Source organism: Eubalaena glacialis, chromosome 1, assembly GCF_028564815.1.
Source record: "Eubalaena glacialis isolate mEubGla1 chromosome 1, mEubGla1.1.hap2.+ XY, whole genome shotgun sequence".
Classification (NCBI taxonomy): domain Eukaryota; kingdom Metazoa; phylum Chordata; class Mammalia; order Artiodactyla; family Balaenidae; genus Eubalaena; species Eubalaena glacialis.
In genome coordinates, this window is record NC_083716.1 from 34,629,348 (window position 1) to 34,651,166 (window position 21,819).

At 34.8% G+C, this 21,819-nt stretch overlaps 1 protein-coding gene across 1 annotated transcript in view; it reads right to left on the bottom strand.

Moving 5' to 3' along the window:
* The window catches only part of EXOC6 (exocyst complex component 6), a 198,422-nt gene that overhangs the window by 124,328 nt on the left and 52,275 nt on the right, over positions 1-21,819 (bottom strand). The window contains exons 7-9 of the mRNA XM_061195100.1: positions 9,882-10,034; positions 7,737-7,805; positions 2,742-2,825 (exon numbers count right to left, since the gene is read on the bottom strand). Of these exons, the coding sequence (XP_061051083.1) occupies positions 2,742-2,825; positions 7,737-7,805; positions 9,882-10,034 (306 nt within the window). The remainder of the gene's footprint in view (positions 1-2,741; positions 2,826-7,736; positions 7,806-9,881; positions 10,035-21,819) is intronic.

The following is a 21,819-nucleotide window of genomic DNA, read 5'->3' on the forward strand; positions in this document are numbered from 1 at the left end:
TAAATTTTCATCTCTCACAGGTAAAAACCTAGGAGTGGAATTGCTGGGTCATATGGCAAGTGTATGCTTAACATTATAACAAACTGTCAAACTATTTTCCAAAGTGGCAGTACAATATTTATACCTATCAGAAGTTTATGAGAGTTCTAACTGCTCCAAATCCTCACCAGCACTTGCTATTATCGATCTTTTTAATTTTAGCCATTCTAGTAGGTATGTAGAGGTATCTCATTGTGGTTTTAATTTGCATTTCCCTGATGAAAAATGATATTTAACATCTTTTCATGTGCTTATTTGCCATCTGTGTATCTTTGGTAAAATGTCTATTTGAATCTTTTTAATCTGTCTTTAGTTAGTTATACAAGTTCTCTATATATTCTGGATACAAGCCTTTTATTAGACATGAGTTTTGCAAATATCCTCTCCATCTATGTCTTGTCTTTTCATTTTCTTGACACTGCCTTTTGAAGGGTAGAAATTTTCCATTTTGATGTTCAATCTATCAATTTCTTTCTTTTATGGTTCATGCTTTATGTATCTCACCTAAGAAAATATTGCCTAACCCAAGTTCACAAAGATTTTAACCTTTGTTTTTTCTAAAAGTTTTACAATTTTAGCTCTTATATTTAGGTCCATGATCCATTTCTTGAAATGTTGAATGAGGTAAGCATCAACATTCATTTTTTTGCATATGGATAATTTCATTCTCTTGTAGTCCAAAGACACACTTTGTACAATTTTTTAATATTTATTGAGATTTATTTTATTACCCAGAATATGATCTATCTTGGTGAAACTTCCAGGTACACTTGGAAAAGCACGTGTATTCTGCTGTTTTGGGTGAATTATTCAATAAATGTCAATTAGTTCACTTAGCTCATAACGTTTTTCAGGTCTTCTATTTTCTCTTTATCTTTGGTGTTCTACATTTTCATTTTAAGTTCTCTAAAAGTGTACTTCTTTTTATTTAACCTACTTGGATTCCTTGGACTTGACTCTGCAGGTTTCTGTTTCTCATCTGTCTTAGTAAATTCTCAGGTATTACCTCAAATATTCCTCTGTCCCTCTTGTGCTATCCTCTCTTTCTGAAACTGCAACTAAATATGTTAGACCTCTCTGTATCTCCTCTATCTTTCTTCTATATTTTTATTCTTTTGTCTCTCTATGATGTAGTCTAGAAATTTCTTCAGATCAACTAAGAGAATTCATCAACCTGTTCACAAAATTTTTCATGTTGGCTAATATATCTTTAATTACTAGGTATTCTACTTGATTTTTTTTTCACATTTTTCGGTAATTCCTTTAGAGTTTCTTGTTCCCTATTGATATCAGCAAGTTTGCCTTTTATTTCTTTAAATATAATAGTGTTATTTTATATTCTATGCCTAATAACTCAAATATTGAAAGTCTTTTACAATTTATTTCTGTTGTCAATATTTCTAATGATTCTCACTTGTTTGATAACTAATTCTGAGTATGAGTTGCTAATTTTCCTTGAAACCTCAACTATGGATATCCTTTAATTTGGTATGAAGGTTCGGAGAAGAACTGCATTTGCTTCTACTAGGCACCTGGAGACAATATCAAAATGGAACCACTTTAAATTTTCAGCTTGAGATTTTTTTTGATTATCCAAGTAGAATGAATTTGGATTGCAAACATATTTGAGGAACTGCTTGTTATGAATTCTCAGAGATTTTTTTTCTTTGTTCACTCAGCACCAGGATTTGGGATAGGCAATTTTCTTTAGTGTATTTGGCAGAAGGACCAGAGAGGTTTTGCTAGATGGTTTTATCTCTAGGTCATACTAATAATGGGCTATAATTCTTTGGAGTCTCAGCCTTACAAAGGAGACAGTCTCTTATCACCCACTTTGGGTGACTCTAGGCTTAGCCCCCTGTACCCCTATGTCCTCAAAACTTATGCTTTCCCATTCAGCACATGCCCCTAGGATAAAAGCTACATTCAGTTCTTCATTATGCCTGTCTGAATTTCTTTCCTCATTTAGGTTTTCCTGTTTTTTCTTATATTTAGGTGTATTGAGGTATAAGTTATATCAACAAAACTCTTTTTCATGTGCTGTTTCTATGGGTTTTCACAAATACATCTAGTCACATACCTATCACCATAACCAACATATAGAACAGTTCCATATTGACTTAGTTTTTTTTTTTTACATTATGGATTATTTTATTTCAATTTTTCCTTATTTTTCTACAGTGAATACATCACAATTTTATAACCAAAAAAATACATATATTCTTGAGAATGACTAATAAAAATCCCACAAAGATAGCCCTTTCAGATTACTTATTTAGTCTTTGTCAGGACTATACTTTCCTACCTGATCCTCAGCACATTTAAAAAGAATTTAAGATTTTAAAAAATGTTTTATCCAGCACCTTTAGTTGTTTTTTCAGTAGAACAATTAATCAAGATACACAGTCTACAACATTGTCAGAAACTAATTATCACTCCCTGACATTTTATATATTTACTTATTTATCTTTTTATGTATTCACTGTCTTATTTATTCATTTACAGTCTATCTTCCTTAATAGAATGTAAGTTCATGAGAGAAGGGACTTAGCCATTTTGTTCACTGCTGTAACCTTCACACCTAAACCAATTATTGGAAGTGGTAGGTATTCAATAAATATGTGTAGTTGAATGCATGCCTTGAAGAAATTAAAGAGGATAAAAACTTCAACATAACCAATTCAAAATTTTCACATACTTACCATATTTGACTGGGGTTGCAATACCAGTCTTGCCTGTTTCTTTCTTTGTTTGCGGTAATAATTTTCAAATGTTTCCTCATCACCCTAAAATAAAATCAGAAGAGTAATGAAAAACACACATACACAAACACACTGCTAAACGGATAACTTTACCCCGTAAGAGTCATTTTTCAGTTTTTAACAACTGGATTTAAATGCGGAATGGTATTTCATATTGAATACCAAGAACAAGTTTTGGCATTATGGTTCATAGATAGTAACCTTGTTTGGTATCATGACAATTAAGGAGACTAAAGGTAAGTTCAAATAATTTGACTGTTGCCCAACTTGTCACTTAGCCTTTATACATTTTTGACTAACGAAAGAAAATATGGCTGTCAGTGAGGGAAACTAACTAAGAAAATTAGTTGGCAAGCCTCAACTTCTGAACATGTTGTACAAGAACTAAGCAAATCTGACCATAGGACAAAATATACTATTTCTAACATGGTTTACTATTAATCTGCACAGGAAGAGAAAGGGAGGAACCCTTATGTGTATACTGTCCCTTGATTAATTGTTAAAGAAGACTTCTCCTTTATTTGGCACCTTGGAAGTTTTTACACATCAAGACAATGCACAATGGTACCACCAGGTATCAGTGAAGGATATGTCTTTCTTTTATAAAGTGAGTGTGGTAGCCTCCAAGACGCCCCCCAAAGATCCCTTGTGTAGTCTCCTCCCATATTGTACAAAGGTTGGTCTATGTGACCAATAGGATGCAGTAGAAGTAAAAGTATGTCACTTCTGAGATTAAGTTATAAAAGGCATCATGGTTTTCATTTGGTCTCTCTCAGATCACTCACTTCTGGGGAAAGCCAGTTGCCACGTCATGAAGACTATCAGGCAGACTTGCAGACAGCCCATGCGGCAAGAAACTGAGACCTTCTGCCAACAGCCACATCTGTTACACAGGTATAAAGATACAGTCTTTCCCAGAGGACTTAGTGCCTGTTGACATAAACTCCCAGATAAAGATATATAAAGTGTCTGTATTAAAAACTGAGTGTTGTGTTAAAGAGTCAAGTCAATTACTAAATGCAGCAAATCTTTATGAAATGTCAGGTAAAATGGAAGGCACTGGGGAAAGAACAACAAACAACACTCATGGTCTCTTGCAGATCATACACATATAGAACAGGAATAATACAAAGTAACAGAAGTGCCTACTGGAACTCACTGTAGTATGGTGCCATATAAGACAGAAAAACTGAGCACTATCAAAGCAAAAAATCATTCTTCTACACCAAACTCAAAAACTTATACGAGAACATCCAATTTGAAAGGAGTTGTGAAAGAATAAAACTTCATGTGATTAGACAAAAGGAAGCCCAGTTTTCAACGTTACTACAGATAGCAGTGTAATCGTGATGGAACCTAGCCTCTGTTTGCCTCAGGTATGAATGCAGTTAAATGTATATACTACCACCTCACACTGAAAAGAATCTACAAAGTTAAGGTAGTTTATACTCACACACACTGAAATATCAGAGAATAGACTAAAAGTATTATTGTTTTGATACTACACTATGATTTATTATAGCTTTAAAAAGAGAAATTCTTTTTAAAGGTCTATTCAATAAAGTTCAACACACTTGAAACGTCACTTACTTATCTGTAAAACAAGTTTACATTGATATTGTGCTGTTAGATCACTTTCACCTCAGCTAGGAAGTGCAGAACTAGTCCTGTCTTTTTAATAGAGGACTAAAAGAAAAAAGTTAACAAATAAAGATAGTTCTATTTGCTCTAATTAACATAATTACCATTCTTTTTTCAATTACATAAATAAACCAAACCTCAAAACTCCTTAAAAGTAAATGGCTTAAGAAGGCAGTGGGATGACATATTCAAAGCACTGAAAGAAAAACCAAGAATTCTATATCCAACAAAACTACTCTTAAAAAGCAAAGGAGAGGGAATTCCCTGGTGGTCCAGTGGTTAGGACTCTGTGCTTTCACTGCCAAGGGCCCAGGTTCAATCCCTGGTTGGGGAACTAAGATCCCACAAGCCACGCAGTGCGGCCAAAAAAAAAAAAAAAGCAAAAGAGAAATTAAGACATTCCCAGATAAGCAAAATTGAATGTGACACTACCAGAACCTTCCCTAAAAGAAACACTAACAGGAGTACTTCAGTCAGAAATGCAAGGACACTAGACAGTAACTCTAATTCACATGAAGAAATAAAAAGTACCACTAAACGTAAATACAGAGGAAAATATAAAGACAGTATATGTGTATTTTTGTTTGTAACTCTTTTCTTCTAATTTAAAAAAACAACTGCATAAAGAGTTATAAAATTATAAAACTGTGTCAATGGCTAATGTGTAAATATATAATTAGTATGAGAACAATAACACAAAGGAGAGGGATTAATGAGAATTATACTGTTTTAAGATAAAGATGTTACTTGTAATTCCCAGGGCAAACACTAAGAAAATACTAAATATATAAATGTGTGTGTGTGTGTGTGTGTGTGTGTATAAACAAATGACAAGGGAATTAAAATGGTACATGAGAAAATATCTATTTAATGCAAAAGAAGGCAATAATGGAGAAAGAGAGGAACAAAAAAAGACATCACACATATTAAAACAACCGGTAGATGTCAATCCTACTTTATCAGTAATTACATTAAATATAAATGAACTAAACAATCCAATCAAAAGGAAGAGATCAGCAGACTGAACTGAAAAAAAAACACAGATCCATCTATATGCTATCCTACAAGAGACACACTTTAGATTCAAGGACACAAAAAGGTCAAAAATAACATAATAAAAAAATATACCATGCCAAGAGTAACCAAAAGAGCCTGAGTGCCTATACTAATATCAGCCAAAATAGAACTTAAGACAAAAAATATTACAAAGAAGGACATTTTATAATGAAAAAAGGTCTTACCATGGAGACATAACAATTATAAACATATACACATGTAACAACAAAGCCTCAAAAATATATGAAGCAAAAACTGGCAGAACTAAGGAAGAATAGACAATTCGACAGTTATAGCTGGCGGCTTCAATAATCCCACTTTTAATAACAGATGAAACAAGCAAAAGATCAAAAAGGATACAAAAGATTTGAACACTATAATCAACTAAACCTAACTGATGGCTATAGAAAACACCACCCAACAACAGCCAGACACACATTATTCTCAAGTTTACATGAAACATTCTCCAGGATAAAGCATATGTTATGCCATAAAACAAGCCTCAATAAACTTAAAAGGACTGGAATCATACAAAGTATGATCTGTGACTACAGTGGGATTAAATTAGGAATCAATAACAGAAGAACTTTTGTTTGTGAACAGAAATTCACAAACATGGAGATTAAATACATTTCTAAATAACTAATGGGTTAAAGAAGAAATCACAGGAAATTAGAAAATACTTTGAGATAAATGGAAACAAAAACACAACACACCAAAACTCATGGAATGCAGCTAAAGCAGTGGTTAGAAGGAAATTTATAGCTTTAAATGTCTGTATTAAAAAAGAAGAAAGGGACTTGCCTGGTGGCACAGTGGTTAAGAATATATCTGCCAGGACTTCCCTGGTGGCTCAGTGATTAAGAATCTGCCTGCCAATGCAGGGGACACAGGTTCCAGCCCTGGTCCGGGAAGATCCCACATGCCGCGGAGCAACTAAGCCCATGTGCCACAACTGAGCCTGCACTCTAGAGCCCGCGAGCCACAAATACTGAGCTCGTGCACCTAGAGCCCGAGCTCCGCAACAAGAGAAGCCACTACAATGAGAAGCCTGCACACCGCGACGAAGAGTAGCCCCCGCTCGCCGTAACTAGAGAAAGCCCAAGTGCAGCAATGAAGACCCAATGCAGCCAAAAGTAAATAAATAAATAAAATTTAAAAAAAAAAAGACTCCACCTGCTAATGCAGGGGACATGGGTTAAATCCCTGATCCAGGAAGATCCCACATGCCACGGAGCAACTAAGCCCGTGTGCTGCAACTACTGAGCCTGCGTGCCACAACTACGAAAGCCCACACGCCTACAGCCCGTGCTCCACAACAAGAGAAGCCACCGCAATGAGAAGCCCACACACCACAACAAAGAGTAGTCCCCACTTGTCACAACTAGAGAAAGCCTGTGCGCAGCAACGGAGATCCAACACCACCAAAAATAAAATGAAATAAAAAAATTTTTTAAATAAATAAAAAAGAAGACAGATCTCAATCAATAACTTAAACTTCTACCTACATGAAAGAAGTTGGACACAAAAGGCCACATATAGTATGATTCCATTTATATGAAATACCCAGAATAGGCAAATCCATAGAGACAGAAAGTAAATTAATGGTTGTCAGGGACTGGGGGGAGGGGAGAATAAGGAGTGACTGCTAACAGGTAAGAGGTTTCTTTTTGTAGTAATAAAATGTTCTGGAATTAGTTGTAATGGTTGCACATCCTTGTGAATTACACTAAAACCACTGAACTGTATACTTTAAAAGGGTAAAATTTTGGGTATATGAATTATATCAGAGTAGTGCTGTTATGTTTTTTAAAGAGATAATTGTTTAACCAAAACTAAAAACAATGTAGTGTGGGGTAAACAAATGTAGAAGTAACATATTTAAAAGTAACTGTGATACAACAGTACAAAGGCAAGAAGGGAGAAATGTAAGGTTCTTTTAACATACATGAAAAGTATACTTGAAAGTACACCATGATTAAGTTAAGGAAAAAAGTAAATGCCTTACACACAGTGGATATTTCACAAATAAATACTGCATGAAGGTTTAGAGCTCAATGAGCTTGTGGTCAGCCTTTAGAAAAGCAGGCCTAAAATGCATACCTGTCTTTTTAATAATACAAATATACACACACAAACGTGTATACACACATATGTATACACACACAGACATATATATATATATATATATATATATATATACACACACACACATGCACATATACAAAAGATACTTACCAGAACAGAATAAATGTGCAAACATCGGTAAACAGGGGAAAAATCAACAAGATCCTGAACAGTTAAGACCTAAAAAATAAAACCATTTTTTAAAAATTATAGGTCAAACTACTAGTCTACTGTTGAATAATATAAAGTTAGACAAGGAGATTCATGGACTTCGTGTTATAACATTTATCAACTATAAAAAGCACACACTATAAACACAATGCCTTTTTTATTTTGTTTTGGCATTTGTTTAGTAATTCATTCTGCATATATTTATCATCATTGTTGACTATTTTAAATTATAAGGTAATAAAGGGGAGAGACTGTATATCTTTAACATGCTTGACAGATTACCAGAAAATTGCTATGGATAACTAGATACATCATTATTGCTTCTGGTAAAGATGGTGCACAAATGTATGATTTACCTATAGATGAAGTTCCTTCTCTTATGCATGACTTATCATTATTTCATCAAATTGAAGAAATCATCATTATTATTTTATGGAACACTAACAAAGAAAAAAAAAACACTACCACTTGAAACTGTAGTATCATCAATTTTAAGATGTTTCCTGATTCTGAGACGTTAATAATATTTTTTAAAGTACACCTTACAATTAAACAGTAATATAAAGTTCCCCAAACTTGAGAAGTAAACTCTTTTTAAAGGAACACATTTCTATTCTCATGAACCCTCTGAGTGAACTTAAATTATTTTTATTATAGAATTACTTATTTGGGAAAATGATAGAAACAAAATGTAGTAATAATTACATAGATCGAAAAGAACAGGGAAACAACCAAGATTCTCTTAGAGTATGGATTTGGGTGTCGGGCCTGACGGCAATGTTCCCAGCAATTAAAGATATACAAAACAGACTAGGGAAAATTGAGACACGAAGATGGTCTTTTTTTAGATGGTCCATTTTTACCATTCTGAATCTCAAGGGAGAAAAGACTTACAGAGATTCTCTGAATATTGATTAAGAAAGAGCAAAAAAGTAGATTTCAAAAACATTTATTTCATTTCAAGGGACTAATCAGGTCACATTAATTCCCCATTAGAAAGACATTAAACTATTTAAGGCTGTTTATTTATCTGTATATCAGACATCTACTATATATGCAAACATAAATGTATATACATACATATATACATATTAACATACATATACGTACACACACATATATATACACACACACACTCACAAATACATACAGACTCACTCATCCTCACGCATATAATGCAAATGTACATACTGAACACTCAGTGGTTCCCCCAAACACAGAGAAGCCATGGACACATATTTATATGGTTCCTCTTTAATCAATTAAAAGTTCTTACTACACCCCAACAGTGTCCTTAGAAAAAGAATTTAAACTCTCACTGACAAGGCAAAACTTATAAACAATTGGGAATACTAGACTCCTCATGGTATTAAGTAAATTCAAAAGGAATTCAACAGAAAAGATAAAAAGTAGGCTCAACAGAAGACTTCGTGGAGGGAACAAAAGAAGCACTAGGACTAGGAATGAATTTGAATGAAGAGGATAAAAGAAAGCAAATATTTAAGGACAATTTCAAGGTTTCTAGACTTAGTAAAACTTTTTTAAGAAATTGAAAACTTAACTTTAATCATATTAAAATTATTTTGTAGTATCTCAGCACCAGCCGAAGGAAAAAAAGCTAGGCTATCCAGAATTAGTCTAAATGGCAAGGTTAAGCCATCATGCAATTAAATGTCTGTCACAGGCAATTAAATTATGAGTGATCACTACAAAAATATCATTAAATTTACACTTTTACTGCTAATTATGGCAGAAAACCTAGGTTCAACCATCTGCAGCTTACAAATATAATCTACAATATATCTTGTTTATCTGTCAATTATTCAGTCTAACATTTCAGATGACTCCTTTGCCCTAATAGCTCATTACAAACTGATGTACGTAAATTCAGTTTCCACATGGCAAGACTGAGTGTCACACAGACAACATTACAACTCAAGAGAAAAAAAACATCCAATAATAGATGAGGGATGGAGGAAGGAAAGAAAGGAAAAAAGGAAGAAAAGAAAGGAAGGAAGGAAGAAACAAAGATAGAAACAAAAAAAGATACAAAGAAAGAAAGAGAAAGAAACAAATTCCCATCACCTCCTCTTCATTCTCATCCTCTTCCTCAAATACAGGTTTCAATACAATTTCATTCCTTTCTTCTGGAATTCTATCATTTATATACATAGTCTTCCCAAATTTTACATTATTTTGCTTCTGCAGAATAACACTGAAGAGTTTCTGCTGCTGTGCCTATTTGGGAAAAAGAAAAATTAAGATTATTTGAAAAATTATTGTAGTCAAAATTGGTTCAAGAATTTATTCATATTTTCTCATCTTTTTAATGTCTGTAGGTGTAGGATCTGGAATGATGTCCCATTTTTGTTCATGATTTGCACCCTCCTTTTTTCAACAGTCTTGCAGGGGTTATCAACTTTATCTGAAAAGACTAAGAACCATCTTTTGTCTTTGTTGATCCTCCCTTTTGTATTCTGTTTTCTATTATATTGATTTCTACTCTTGATTAACTCCTTCCACTTTCTTTTTTTCAATTTTATTTTACTGTGGTAAGCACCTTTAACATGAGATCTACCTTCTTAAATTTTTAAGTGTACACACATATTACATTATTAATATGTATATCAATAATTTAATACATTATTGTTGATAGGTATAATATTGATATTTATAGAAGACCTCTAGAGTTTGTTCATTTTTTTTTTTTTGGCCGCACTGTGCGGCTTGTGTGATCTTAGTTCCCCGACCAGGGACAGAACCGGGCCCACGGCAGTGAAAGCTCGGAGTCCTGAGACAGGCCTAGGACCTGGGACCCTTTGCTTCAGTGCTGCAATACTTGCACCTGGACGAACCTCTCCTCCAGCAACAAAATACAAAGAAACTATAAGGGACTAAAAATAACTGCATGGGGCTTCCCTGGTGGTGCAGTGGTTGAGAATCTGCCTGCCAATGCAGGGGACACGGGTTCGAGCCCTGGTCCGGGAAGATCCCACATGCCACGGAGCAACTAAGCCCGTGTGCCACAACTACTGAGCCTGCGCGTCTGGAGCCTGTGCTCCGCAACAAGAGAGGCCACGACAGTGAGAGGCCCGCGCACCGCGATGAAGAGTGGCCCCCGCTCGCCGCAACTAGAGAAAGCCCTCACACAGAAACGAAGACCCAACACAGCCAAAAATAAATAAACTAATTAATAAATTTATTAAAAAAATAAAATAAAATAACTGCATGCATGCACAGTTGGGGCAAATTGTGGACAAAAGATACAGAGAGACCAAAAAACCCCACTGCCACTTTTTAAGAGCCCAGAGCAAAAGCAGGGTACTGCGCAAGCCCTCTACACACTAGGCCACCTAAAGGGTGGGCAAAACACCTAAGCCACCCCTCCGGCCTGACCCATGGACACACCCCTACCCTCACCCCATATAAGGAACAAGCTCGCCCCTCCTCAGGGAGTAAGCAAGCAAGGGAACCTGTTGTCTGTTCTCGCTCCCCCCTGCTGTAGCAGGGGCCCCAATAAAGCCTTGGCTGAATTTCTTGTCTGGCCTCTAGTCAATTTCTATTGATTAGGGAAGGCCAAGAACCCTGGTAGGTATCACTAACCACTGGACTGCCAAGGAATTCCCTAGAGCTTGTTCATCTTATACTGAAACTTTATGTCTGTTGATTAGTAACTCCTCATTTCCCCCTGGCAACCACCATCCCACTCTTCGATTCTATGAATTTGACTAACTTAGATAGCTGATAATTTCCTTTTTAAAGGCTGGATAGTATTCCGTTATAGGTACATACCACATTTTCTTAATCCATTCATTTGTCAATGGACGTTTACATTGTTTCCACATCTTAGATATTGTGAATAATGCTGCAAAGAGCATGGGAGTGCTAATATTCGTCAAGACCCTGATTTCAGGTTTTTTGGATAAATACCCATAGTAGAACATATGATAGTTCCATTGTTAACTTTTTTTTAAAATTAGTTGATTTATTTTTAATTTTTTTTGGCTGTGTTGGGTCTTCATTGCTGCGCACAGACTTTCTCTAGTTGTGGCGAGCAGTGCTCTTGGATGTGGTGCTCGGGCTTCTCATTGTGGTGGCTTCTCTTGTTGTGGAGCACAGGCTCTAGGCGTGTGGGCTTCAGCAGTTGTGGCATGCAGGCTCAGTAGTTGTGGTTTGTGAGCTCTAGAGCGCAGGCTTAGTAGTTGTGGCACACGGGCTTAGTTGCTTTGTGGCATGTGGGATCTTCCCGGACCAGGGCTCAAACCCGTGTCCCCTGCATTGGCAGGCAGATTCTTAACCACTGCGCCACCAGGGAAGTCCCCATTGTTAACTTTTTGAGGAACCTCCATACTGTTTTCCATAGCAGCTACACCATTATGCATTCCCGCCAACATTTTGCAAGAGTTCCAATTTCTCCACATCCTTACCAACACTTGCTATCTTTTGTTTTTTTGATAATAGCCATCTTGAGAGGTGTAAGGTGACATCCCATTGTGATTTTGATTTGCATTTCCCTAATGTTTAATAAAGTTTAGCATCTTTTCATATATCTGTTGGCCACTTTTATGTTTCCTTTGGAGAAATGTCTTTTCAAATCCCTAGCTCATTTTTTAATCAGGTGATTAGTTTTGTTTTGTTTTGTTTTTTTGCTATTAAGTTGTATGATTTCCTTACATATTTTGGAGACTAACCCCTAATCAGATATACAGTTTGCAAAGATTTTCTTCCATTCCGTAGGTTGTCTTTTCACTGTTTCCTTTGCTATGCAGAAGCTTTTGAGTTAGATGTAATTCCACTTATTTTTGTTTATGTTGCCTGTGCTTTTTGTGTCATATCAATACTTCTACTTTCATTGAGTTTAATTTGCTACTGTTTCTCTAACTTCTTGAAATGGATACTTAGGATCACTGATTTCTGACTTTCTTTCCTAATTTATAAATTTAAGCCTACAAATTTCCCTTAAACTTGACTTTTATCATATCCTACAAGTTTTTCATATATCACATTTTCATTATAATTCAATTCAAAATATTTTCTGGTTTCAAATGAGTTTCTTCTTTGACCCACAGGTTATTTAGAATTTTATTTCTTAATTTCCAAATATATAGGGATTTTCTACTTATTTATTACCAGTTTCAGGAATAATTCCAATGTGGCCAGAGAATATGTTCTGTATTATTTCAATCCTTTGAAATGTATTGACATTTCCTCTATGGACCAAAACATAATCAATTTTGATAAATGTTCTTTAAAAATGTATATTCTGAAATCAAGAGAGATAGTGTTACATGTGTCAATTAGGTCACGGTTGTTAATCATTATTTAAAAGGACTAAATCCTTACTATATCTATTGGCTCTAGTAGTTACTGAGAGGAGTGTTGAAATCTATTATGATTGTCAAGATGTCCATTTCTCCTTTTAATTCTGACAATTTTTGCTTTTATATATTTTGAGACTATGTTATTAGATAGAAATAAATTTAGAATTGTTTATTTTCCTGATGAACTGAACCTTTTATCACTATGAAATGTTACTCTTTCTTAAGCTTTTTGTCTTAAAGCCTACTTTAATATTAATGTACATACATCAGCTTTCTCTTGCTTAATCTTTGCATGATACATCTCTTCCATCCTTTTGCTTTCAACCTCTCTATATGTTTATATGTAAGATATGCCTTCTTAAAGTAGCATAATTTAACAGAGTTTTTAAAACTCATATCAATTCCCCTCCCAACTTAAATGTGGTTCTTGTTTCACATTGTTAATTCTATACATATGTAAACCTCATAAGATGATTTTGTTTCATACAGCCAATAGATATGTAGTTTTATCCCAAATAGTTGCCCTTTCTATTTACTTCTGCATCTCTGGCCTTCTAACTGGGATGATTTTATGTCTGAAAACACTAATATTTCCTTTAGTGCAGGTCTGCTAGAAAAAAGTTCTCTAGGTTTTTATTTATCTGAAAAATACCTTCATTTCACCTTCATTTCTAAAAGATTTTTGCTGGGTACAGAATTCTAGGTTGACACATAAGGCTTATCAGCACTTCAGATATACTTTTCACTATGTTTTGGCTTCCATTGATTCTGCTGAGAAGTCAGCTATTGACTGATATTATTATTGTCCTTTTGAAGATAATACATTTTTTCCTCTGGCTGTTTTAAAATTTTTCTTCATTAGTTTTCAGTATTTTACTATTATATGCCTAAATATGGGTTTGTATTTCTTCTGCTTAGAATTCATAGCACTTTTGTGGCTTCAAGGTCTGTCCGTATTTTTTATGCCCTATTCTCTTTTCTCCTTCTGGGACTATAATTACATATACATTAAACCTTTTCACCTTACCCCATATGTCTCTAATCTCTTTCCTGTACTTTCCATTCTTTTGTCTTTCTGAGCTTCAATTTGGATATTTTCCTCTGACCTATCTTCTGGTTCATTAATTCTTTCTTCAGCTGTATCTAATATGTTCTGCCTCCTATATGATGAGTTCTTAATTTGTTAATGTATTTTCAGTTTTAGAATCTCCAGATGATTTGCTTTATGGTTTCCAATGATCTTCAAATTCTCAATCTTGTCTTATAATTCCTTGAATACATTGGGTTGGTCAAAAAGTTCGTTCGGGTTTTTCCATAACATCTTAAGGAAAAACCCGAATGAACTTTCTGGCCATGCCAATATTAATTAATTAATATTAAAGTCTATGTCTAATAGTTCCATTATTTAGACTTTGTTTTGCATCCTAGAGTAAAGCTTTATATCAATTACCAATGAGTATACTCCTCTTCCTTTGAGTGATTCAGGTCAAATAATGATTCAATTATTTTAATGACCTTTGGTTTGGAGCGCTGTCCAGGTTTTACAAAACAATTACCACTAATTCCTCTTTAAGAGGAAAACCAAATACATTAATTTAAAAACACTAGAAAAATTTAAAAGATATGATACATACAGGAACATACATAAAATATGCTGCCTTAACTCCAATGGATTATTCGTAGAGAAAAATGTCTACTAACCTCACAGAAGGAACCATGGTATCAAGTTGCAGGCTTATTTTATTTTCCACAGAAAATGACCACAGCTTGTGAAGACTAGGAATGCAGAAGCTGTTATCCCACAACTGACTTAATTATTGACAAAAATGAACATTTATACAGATTAATAAGTTGAGGAGCCTTATTTTTTTTTTTACACATTTTAGTGATACTTCACTATCAGAACTTCATTATCAGAGATTGAAAAAAACATAGGCTTAATTCCAGGATTTTAATTTCCTTACATAATGCATATTAGTGGAACATTCCCTCTGTTGTGATAGGTCAGATTGTAGCTACTCTGTTCTGTTAGCATGTAGAAAGTTTACCCACTGCCTCTTTAGGGTGAATTTTCTCTGAGGAATACACTACTGCTAATCAGACCTTTCTAATCCCAGGTAATCAGACCATGCAAATCACAGAAATCTAGCTCTGCCCTCACCTAGACCTTAAGGCTGGCTCCAGAGGCTTGTGCTTAAGAAAATCATTATCCCTTCTCCTCCATTACCATTATTAACCTACTCACTGAAAAAAAAATCAGAATTCCCTTTCTCCCTCTGTGCCCAAACTTATTTTGTCTATGATTTTTGGTTTTCAGAGTAAAAAAACATTTATTTAGAACACTGCTTCCAAACAGTGTTATGTACAAAACTAACATTTCACACATTATCAATAGATACTCCTTGAAAAAAGGGTTCTATGCTCAAATAAGTAAGATAAATATTACATACTTTACCTCCCTTCCAGGGGATTTACAATTCATAAGAAATATGCTTAACTTTATTTAACCCAGGTTTCCAGAACTTATTTGACCATTTAGTCCCGTTTTCCCCTAAAGAACACTATTAAAATGTGTGCCAGGGGATATAATATGAAAATGTTAACTGAGACTATGAACTTTAGGTATTTAATGACTAATTAAGCATCAGACTACTCATAGTGGATTCATCTATCACATTAGAATGAGGAAAAAAAAAAAACACTACAAATGCAAGTCTGCCTTTTACTTTAAAAAATTCTCCCTAGAGAAGCTAAAGCTCAGCTCTAAATTCCTTCAAAAAAAAACTTTTTGTGCATCTCATGCTAGGCACAGTGCTAGATCTCAGGAAGGTAAAAATAAATAGGACATATCCCCTCACTTTAAAAACTCACTGTCCAGTTAAAAACACAAAATACGCAATTATAATGTAGTGTGAAAAGTACAACAGACATATGCACTGAGGAGGAAGAGACCCTCTCTTGCTAGCAGTAGTGAGACAGAGGAAGGTAGATTTTACAGGTGAAGTGATACTTAAGTCAGCTTTTGGGGGGGAAAAAAGCAGCAATTCATCAGACTGGAAAATTTAGAAGAATGGAAGGCATTCTAGGTAGAGGAAACAACCAGTGTAGTCAAAAATTTACGAGATGTGTACTTCTGTAGCACACAGGGAGTATCCAGAGATGAGGCTTTTGTTTCATGCTGAGGAATCTGAACTTAGGTAAAGAGTAACTGGGAATCACTGAAGAGTGAGTGATGTGGTTATACTTGAATTTTAGGATAATAAGCAAAAGGAGAAAAGACTAGCGATAAGGAGAATAATTAATTTGATATAACAACAGTCTGGGTATGTACAGCAGAGGATACAGAATCTACAGATATTTAGAAGTAAAATTGATAGTTACTAAGTAGGACTTTGTAACAAACTACCTAGAGTATAAATACTCCTGAAAAGTCTAAAGTACTCCCCAGTTTCTGGCTTGTGAAAATAGGAGATACTACTATCTGAGACAGGAAATACAGAAAACACAGACTTAGTGAGAAGATAATGAGGTTACTTTCAGAAATGCTAGGTTTGAAGTGCCTATAGGACATTCGAGTGAATATATAACAAGCAAATCCATAAATGGGACATGAGATCATAGAATTAAACACAAGATACAGAGAACCTCCAAGGAGGAAGCTACTTAGCAAAGTACAAGGTTTCCATTTATGTCACCTAAGGAGATTCCAGAACCAAACTGTGATTCTGACAAAGTGATGACACTTTATGAGAGACTCCAGAAGGCTTCCAATGCTCAAAAAAACCACAAGATATTAAATGGGTGCAAGAAGGGAAACCAAAGTTGAACAAAACACAAATTTTCTTATCAGATCTTAAGGACTCTAGTTGTTCCATCGTAAGAAAACTCTCTAACCTCTCAGTTTCGTGGGAGACACCTTCTAAAGGAAAAATTGTAAGGAAAAAATCCCTATAGACAGACGATTAGGAAAGGTTTCTGTATAAAACATCTGTCTTTTGGTTGCAGAGGTAGGGAGCATGATTGTTTATACAAAAAAAAAAAAATAGTGGTGAACCAGGAAGAGTCTATTCCTGCCCAGCAGGAAATTCTCATAAACCTTAAGTCCCAGAGCCCATGATTTGGTGGACTGCCTAGGTAGTAAAAGTCTAAAACCAGTCTACGAAAAACAGGTTAGAGAGAATAAGTTTAATAATGAAACTCTTAATTAAAATGTATAATGGAACATGAACTTTAAACTACTGTTCACATCTTCACACTGAAAAATCTTCCATGTGATTGTTTTTTATCCCCATGGCATACGCAGAATTCCTCATCCAGATGTAGGAGAAAAAGTACTGAAAACAAGAAGGCAAGATACTGAAGGCAAGAACATAAAGTTGAAGAGCTCACCAGTGGGGAAGAACATTCACTGATCAGAGGCAATCACTCAGGAAGACTTAAGATCCTGAGAATAATGGGAGGTGCTATGGGAAGAATCAATTGCTCCTCTGACTCCCATTTTAGCATAAAATGTACCAGCAGTCCTGTGAGCATCTTGAAGTGCTGAAGTGTCAACAGTGGAGGAGAAAGATGATCTCTTCAGAGGGAAACTATGAAATCCCACACTTTATTCTAGCTTAACAGTGAGTTAATATCCAATCTTTTGGTTCTACCAGGGCTTTCTTAACCTATATAGTTCTCTGGAATAACCATATTATCTAGATTCAGAATCTCTGGATTCTTTTCCTGAACTTGGCTTCAAATCTTACTCTCTTATACTTTCTTAATATTTATTTTTTCCAGGCTACTAATGTGATGTTCAAACTCTAACTCACTGGCCTACACTTCTACTATTTCTGTTCCTATAACACCACCCACAACTAACCATATTCTCACCATCCCAATGGTAGGGAAAATAGCCCCAGGCCTAGCTTTCACAGAAAAGAGAGGCAAAAAGTGTGGTTTAAATTCTGCTTAGTAGGTTCTTCTTACTTACAGCAAATAAAGATATTTTGGGGAATTCCCTGGAGGTCCAGTGGTTAAGACTCAGTGCTCTCACTACCAGGGCCCGGGTTTGATCCCTGGTCAGGGAACTAAGATCCCACAAGCTACTCAGCAAGGCCAAAAAACAAAAAAAAAAACAAAAAAAAAGAATTTTTGTCAACCAAGTATTTAACTAATCTTAACAAGAGATAACTATCAAAACAATTTGAAAATCAAATCTGCTATATGGAGAAAAGGAAACCCTCGTAAACTGTTGATGGGAATGTAAATTGGTGCATCCGCTGTGGAAAATAGTATGGAGGTTTCTCAAAAAACTAAAAATAGAGCTACCCTATGACCCAGCAATTCCACTCCTGGGTATACATCCAAAAGCAAAAACAAAAACACTAATTAGAAATGATACATAAACCCCAATGTTCATAGCAGCATTATTTACAATTGCCAAGATATGAAAGTAACCTAAGTGTCCAATACACAGATGAATGGATAAAGAAGATGTGAGATATAGATGCGCAGGTGCACTCACACACACACACACACAAACACACACACACAATGGAATACTACTCAACCATAAAAAAGAATGAAATTTTGCCATTTGCAGCAACATGAATGGACTTCGAGGGCATTATGCTACATGAAAGAATTCAGAGAAAGACAAATACTGTGCGATACCTCTTATACATAGAATCTAAAAAATACAACAAACTAGTGAATATAACAAAAAAGAAGCAGATTCACAGATACAGAGAACAAACTAGTGGTTACCAGTGGGGAGAGGGAAGAGGGAGGGGCAATATAGGGGTATGAGATTAAGAGGTACAAACTATTAGGTATAAAGTAAGCTACAAGGATATATTGTACAACATGTGGAATAGAGCCAATACTTTAAAATAACTATAAATGAAGTATAACCTTTAAAAATTGTGAATCACTATATTGTACATCTGTAACTTATATAACATTGTACATCAACTATACTTCAATAAAAAAATAAAAATTTAAAAAATAATAATAAAACAATGAGAAAAGTAAAAAAAAAAAAAGAAAAGAAAGAAAGAAAATCTGCTATAGTCCATCTACAGGTAAGAAACACTTAACTACAAATTTTTTAAAAAATGAGACAACTTTTAAAAAACATTATTGTATATCCTCACAAGTCCTACATTATTGTACATAGTTTTCATTTTTTAAAGTAAGTTCATCCTGGTAAAGAATTTTCAAAATCAATACATCCTCAAAGTAAAACAATCTATTAAACAAGGCAAATTAACATAGAATATAATACTGTGTAAAGCTGAGACAATTAATAGAAATATAATGGAGATTATCTCATTTATAGGCAATCCTTTAAAAGTTAAAATAGGAAGAAACTTCATATACTGAATTTTAATTTCCTCTGCTGTGGCAATAATCTGATACAGACATATTTCTTTAATTAGAAAAATGAAAAGACAACCTAATCAAAAAATGGCCAGAAGACCTAAACAGACATTTCTCCAGAGAAGACATACAGATGGCCAACAGGCACATGAAAAGATGCTCAACATTGCTAATTATTAGAGAAATGCAAATCAAAACTACAATGAGGTATCACCTCACACCAGTCAGAATGGCCATCATTAAAAAGTCTACAAATGATAAATGCTAGAGAGGGTGTAGAGAAAAGGGAACCCTCCTACGCTGTTGGTGGGAATGTAAATTGATACAGCCACTACGGAAAAAAAAGTATGGAGGTTCCTTAAAAAACTAAAAATAGAGTTGCCATAACATCCAGCAATCCCATTCCTGGGCCATATCCAGAGAAAACTCTAATTCGAAAAGATACATGCACCCCAATGTTCCCAGCAGCACTATTTATGATAGCAAAGACATGGAAGCAACCTAAATGTACATCAACAGATGAAGGGATAAAGAAGATGTGGTGTATATATATATAATGGAATACTACTCAGCCATAAAAAGAATGAATTAATGCTATTTGCAGCAACATGGATGGACCTAGAGATTATCATACTAAGTGAAGAAAGTAAGAAAGAGACAAATACCATACGACATCACTTATAAGTGGAATATAAAATATGATACAAATGAATTTATTTACAAAACAGAAACAGACTCATAAACACAGAAAACAAACTTAGAGTTACCAAAGGGGAAAGGGGGTGGGGGAGGGATAAATTAGGAGTTTGGGATTAGCAGATACAAGCTACTATATATAATATAGATAAACAACAAGGTCCTACTGTTTAGCACAGGGAACTGTATTCAATATCCTGTAATAAACCATAATGGAAAAAAAACATGAAAAAGAATATATATATGTATAACTGAATCACTTTGCTGTAAACCAGAAACACAACACTGTAAACCAACAACACTTCAATTTTAAAAAAAAGAAAAGAGGGACTTCCCAGGTGGCACAGTGGTAAGACTCCGCTCTCCCAATGCAGGCGGCCCAGGTTCAATCCCTAGTCAGGGAACTAGATCCCACATGCATGCCGCAACTAAGAGTTCGCATGCCACAACTAAGGAGACCACCTGCCGCAACTAAGGAGCCCTGGAGTCGCAGCTAAGGAGCCCACCTACTGCAACTAAGACCCGGCGCAACCAAATAAATAAATAATTAATTAAAAAATTTTTTTAAAAAGAAAATAAAAGCTTCTCTAAAGTAGTTTGTAATACTTGAGAAAAAATCAGGAGTTAGAAAGCATGATGAACATAGTTTTATTTCTATGACATTGTGATTATTGGGGGGTTTTAACAGTGAACTCATAAGTTTTAATTCATTTAAATAATTTTAAAACTTTTTATTACTGAAAATTTCAAATACAAAGTAAACAGATTAATATAATGAACTCTCAAGTTCACATCACCTATCTTCAACAATATTTATACATCCTTCTTTCATCTATGTCTTTGCCTACACACTCCACAAACACCCCATGCATTGTTTACAATTTTTTTTCAGATAAGACTTGCATACATTAAAATATACAGATCTTAACTATACAATTTTGACAAGCGGATATACTTTGTCATGGTATAGAACATTTCCATCTCCCCAGAAAGTTCCCTTGTGTCCCTTCCCAGGCAATCTCCCCACCCAGAGGCAGCTACTGTGTTGATTTCTTTTTTTTTTAAACCTTAAATTAGTTTTGCCTGCTTTAGAATTGCATGCAAATAGATATAAGTGTGTGCTTTTCTGTGTCCAGCTTCTGTATCTCAGCATAATGTCTGGGAGATTCATATGTGTTGTTAGACATATCAGAAATTCATTCCTTCTTATTGCTAAGTAATATTCTATTGCATGAGTATAGCACAATTTGTGTATCCATTCTCCTTTTGATGTCCATTTGGCTTGTTTCCAGTTTTTGGCTAGTTGTGAACAAAGCTGCTGAGCATCGAGCATCGTGAGGATGCGCTTTCATTTCTCATTGGTAAATACCTAGGAGAGGAACTGCTGACTCAAAAGGTAGGTACATTAATTTTATAACTGCCAAATATTTTCCCATTGTTTGCCTTTTTGTTACTGAGCTGTAGGAGTTAATTCAAAGATAATACTTTCAATTTGCTTTAAAAAGAGAACAATTTATAACCTTAGCATAAAAGGGCTCCCACTTGCCTCTGTGGCTGCCACTTTTTAGCTAATTTTATACCAAATTTGACTGCTGAAAAAAGTTAATGTGATACTACATACATGGGGAAGATTGCTGAGA